Source organism: Orycteropus afer, unplaced genomic scaffold, assembly GCF_000298275.1.
Source record: "Orycteropus afer afer isolate SDZICR_OR568_19922 unplaced genomic scaffold, OryAfe1.0 scaffold00275, whole genome shotgun sequence".
NCBI classification, from domain to species: domain Eukaryota; kingdom Metazoa; phylum Chordata; class Mammalia; order Tubulidentata; family Orycteropodidae; genus Orycteropus; species Orycteropus afer.
In genome coordinates, this window is record NW_006921862.1 from 3,705,254 (window position 1) to 3,709,336 (window position 4,083).

The 4,083-nt window shown below is 35.8% G+C and overlaps 1 protein-coding gene across 1 annotated transcript in view; it reads left to right on the forward strand.

Moving 5' to 3' along the window:
* Window positions 1-4,083, forward strand: part of TTC33 (tetratricopeptide repeat domain 33) — a 98,023-nt gene that overhangs the window by 78,311 nt on the left and 15,629 nt on the right. Inside the window, exons 2-3 of the mRNA XM_007950528.1 lie at window positions 1,373-1,454; window positions 3,275-3,406. Of these exons, the coding sequence (XP_007948719.1) occupies window positions 1,373-1,454; window positions 3,275-3,406 (214 nt within the window). The remainder of the gene's footprint in view (window positions 1-1,372; window positions 1,455-3,274; window positions 3,407-4,083) is intronic.

The following is a 4,083-nucleotide window of genomic DNA, read 5'->3' on the forward strand; positions in this document are numbered from 1 at the left end:
GCCACGCCCAACAGAAATAACCCAGGTGGGCGACTTTAAAATCAGGATCTCCTCCGTAGCTAATAGCAATTCCCACCTTAGAGTTTACAAAGACTTATGGGTAGAAAAGCCACACTAAGTAATTTACTACACCGCAATGTGTTAACCATTTATGAATGATGTAAAGAGTATTGCTTTTAGATAATTCATAGGATTTACCTAATTTTATTTTAAAATAAAAGCAAGTGTTTGCTGTGCTTCTTCATATTTTCCATGGAGAATGCAGAGTTTACTTTTGGACATGTTGAATTTGAGGCATCTGTGGAATACCCAGGTGGAGATGTTATTTGACTATATGCTGAACTGAGAGTCTGGGCTAGGAAACATCAATGAGAAAATAGTAGTGGAAATGACCAATATGATGATATTTTTTGTTTATTCGACCCATTTCTTACAGACTTAGCATGTATTAGGAGTGATGAACAAAATAGATATTGCCTTTGCCTTCGTGGAATTTACAGACACAAAAACTTAAAATGGAGGAATCTTTACAAAATTAACTGGCAACTTCTTAAATTGTTATCTGTGCTGTTGTCACATCAGAGCCCTGAGTTGCATCTGTATTGTAAATTCCTGAGAAAAACTCTTTTTAATAAATCTAAATGAATGACAGCATGTGTAGACATTGAGGTTGATGAAAAAGGAGAAATTCTGGTGGTAATTTCTCTGCTCAGAGAAAAATTAACCCTGGGAGAGATTTCTAGGATCTTTTTAATTTATTGTGTGTTTGCCTTTTTCTTTTTTGCTGTCCTTTCCCTTCATCTCTTATATTTTCCTGCTTCTGTAACATCATTATTATAAATTTCTGAGTAGAGGTATCTCCTGATAATTACTTCCTAGAACTTGATTTTTGAATTTGGCCGTGTACTTTCAAGAGTTTTTTGAAAATATAGTGGTGGTGCAGGGTCAACAGCTCTGTACTTCACCCTCCATCTCTAACCACTCATTGTTTACACTCCCTTTAGCCACAAACTTAATGTGACTTCATCACAACATACATACATACATAAATAAAATTACAGCTTCAATTTAAAACATGAGTCATAAAATTAAAAAAAAAAAAAATTAAGTCAGAACATTTCCCTTAAATCTTCAACAAATACGAATGTGTGTTAGCTTTGCTTTGTTGTATGGGACAGCTCCACAGTTATACCTAATGCAGGTGCTATAGAGCTTGGTATTGTATATGTTGGAGAATCAGAAGACTACTGAATGGCTCTGCCATATGCCTCTAGAACTTTCGGATCATTCAGTGATCTCATGGGATGCTGAGGGTGGCACAGGGAAAGAGTTTATTGAAAATATGATATTAATGTAACATTAACAACCGCAGATATCGGGAGGCAATTCAGAAGTGGGACGAAGCACTTCAGTTAACCCCAAATGATGCTACCCTCTATGAGATGAAATCACAGGTAAGAACTAAGAAGAATTTTATATTCATTTGAAATTGTGCTATTTGGTGAGCAATGATGAACCAAAATAGCATTTACTCCTATTTTCTTTTTCAAGTACAGTTTATTTAAGGAAAAAGAAATGTTTACTCATATTATTTATGGGTCTGACCTATGCATAACATTAGAGATTCATTTGGCTTTACAAAGTAGATAACTGTCATTTCAGCCTAACTAAAGGAAGATATGAACAGGTGGATGGAGTCACTAGTGCTCTCTTAAATAAATGAAAAATAATCTGCTTTTCTTAGAAATTAATTGTGATGGACTTGGCATTAACTTATATTCCTTCAAGATGAGGATGGATTGATTCCTCATGGTAAGATTTCTCTAAAAATGACCTGGCCCTTAGCAAAAGGTCAGAATAGACTGAATATATTAATAGTTTAAAAATAATGTTTATATTTTAAAAATAAGTTTCTAATATTTTGTGGTAAAATCTGTAAAGGAAATATCTGTGTCCTTGGTTTAGGTTATCCAAGAGACTTAAAATCGCAAATAGATCATTAAACGTTGTTTTTGGCAGGGACTACTTGTAATGCAGCCTTGATCTGCTTATCTGAGAAAATATTTCTGGTGATGATCTCAAACATGGTTATAACCTTTATCAGCTTTGATTTTAGTTTATCTAGAGAAAACCCAAATTATTTCCACTGAATGAAGCATTTTGAGGACCTTCATTTGAATAAAGCTTTAATTTTTACTCTTTAATATGTATATATCAAAGGCAGCATTTATAGCAAACTGTATGAAATGAATTAATTTGGAACCTGAGAATAATTTGTACAAACTGGAGTACAGATGGTCCAAAGATTATAGATAAAATCCAGCCTTTTCCTGTGTACTGAAGTGGAGAGCGCTGGAGCTCCTTGATTTTCCTCATTGATGTTTGAAGAACCTGATGGTGGGAAAGCCTATGGAGTGTTTAAATGACTTTATTGCAGGGAGATGTTCACTTAGGGACCTAAAGGCTGGTTGAACACATTTGAATTAACTTACTTTAACAGCAAGACCTGGGATGTCCTAAAAGCCACATTGTATGCAGAATAAATAGAAGTAGAATGAGAGTTCACAGAGCTCCAAGCCACCATAGCTAGAATGTGGCCACCTGATTTTGGCCAGATGGGCACAGAGTCAATACATTGGAAATGGGATAATTTATATTTTCATTGTTGTTTCAGGAATAAAAAGAATAATTCATGACCCTGAGTGACAAAGGAGGGGCAGAAACCACTGAAGTGCTATGTTTACCAGATTGAAAATGCATTTAAAAAAAAATTGAAAAGGGTTATCTATGTATGATTATCCACCAGTAGTTGCTATTTTAAGGAGCTCTGGTGGTGTAGTGCCTAAGGCATTTGAATGCTAACCAGAAGGTTTGCAGTTCAAACACACCAGTCACTCTGTAGAAGGAAGACTGGGCAATCTACTTCTGTAAAGGTTAATCGCCTTAGAAACCCAAAGAGGGTCACTATGAGTCGGAATCTACTCGATGGCAATGAGTGAGTTGCTGTTTTAAGGAGCTCTAGTGTTGCAGTGGGAGCTCTGGTAGCATAGTGGCTAAGGCACTTGACTGCTAACCAGAAGGCTGGCGGTTCAAACCCACCAGCTGCTCTGCAGAGGGAAGATGGGGCAGTCTACTTCTATAAAGATTTACTGACTCAAAGGGGGTCGCTATGAGTCAGAATCGACTTGATGGCAGTAAGTTTGGTTTTGTGTTGGTGAGTTACTGTTTCATGAATATTACTGACAAGCTTTTATTTTCTTCTTTTTGGCTGTAGGTCCTAATGTCTCTTCATGAAATGTTCCCAGCAGTGAATGCAGCAGAAATGGCTGTCCAAAGAAATCCACATTCATGGGAATCTTGGCAAACCTTGGGACGGGCTCAGCTTGGATTAGGAGAGATAGTCTTGGTAAGGAAGTCAGATTATTACAATGTTGAAATTTTATTTTAACTGGTTTTTGATCAACTGACTAAAAATTAAATACCTAATTATCAAATCTATGCAGAAAATAAACAGCAAATTACCTCCTAAAGATAGTAATCCATTACATAGGTCGAAGTTATCACTGAACATCTTTTTCCATTTTAAACATTAATTAAATCATTGTTGGAATATTTTTCAGGTATTGAACATCATGGAATTGAAAAAAATAGCATAAAACATTGCCATTATTTATTAAATAGAAAATGAACAACTTTTAGCTTAGTTCTTTGGATTATTAAATTTACCATATTATGCAATAAGTATATTAGTATCACTGTGTAGACAAGACTATTAATAGATGATGTAGGAGAAGGTAGAGAGTAGATTGTAAAAGACTGATGGTGATAAATATTTGGACTGAAATGTTGCCAGGCTTTAGTGAGGGAAAAAATGGAGAGGATAGACTTTTAGGAAAATTAAATAGTCATTGTATAACGTTGACTATAAACTGGCATGTAGTATGTCTCTCAGGCTTGGAATATACTTTGTAGGTTGTTGTTGTTGTTGTTATTTGCCGTCGAGTCGCCCCTGACTCATAGCGACCCCTCCTTGGGTTTCCGAGGCAGTATCACTACGGAAGTAGGATTGCCCAACCTTCCTTC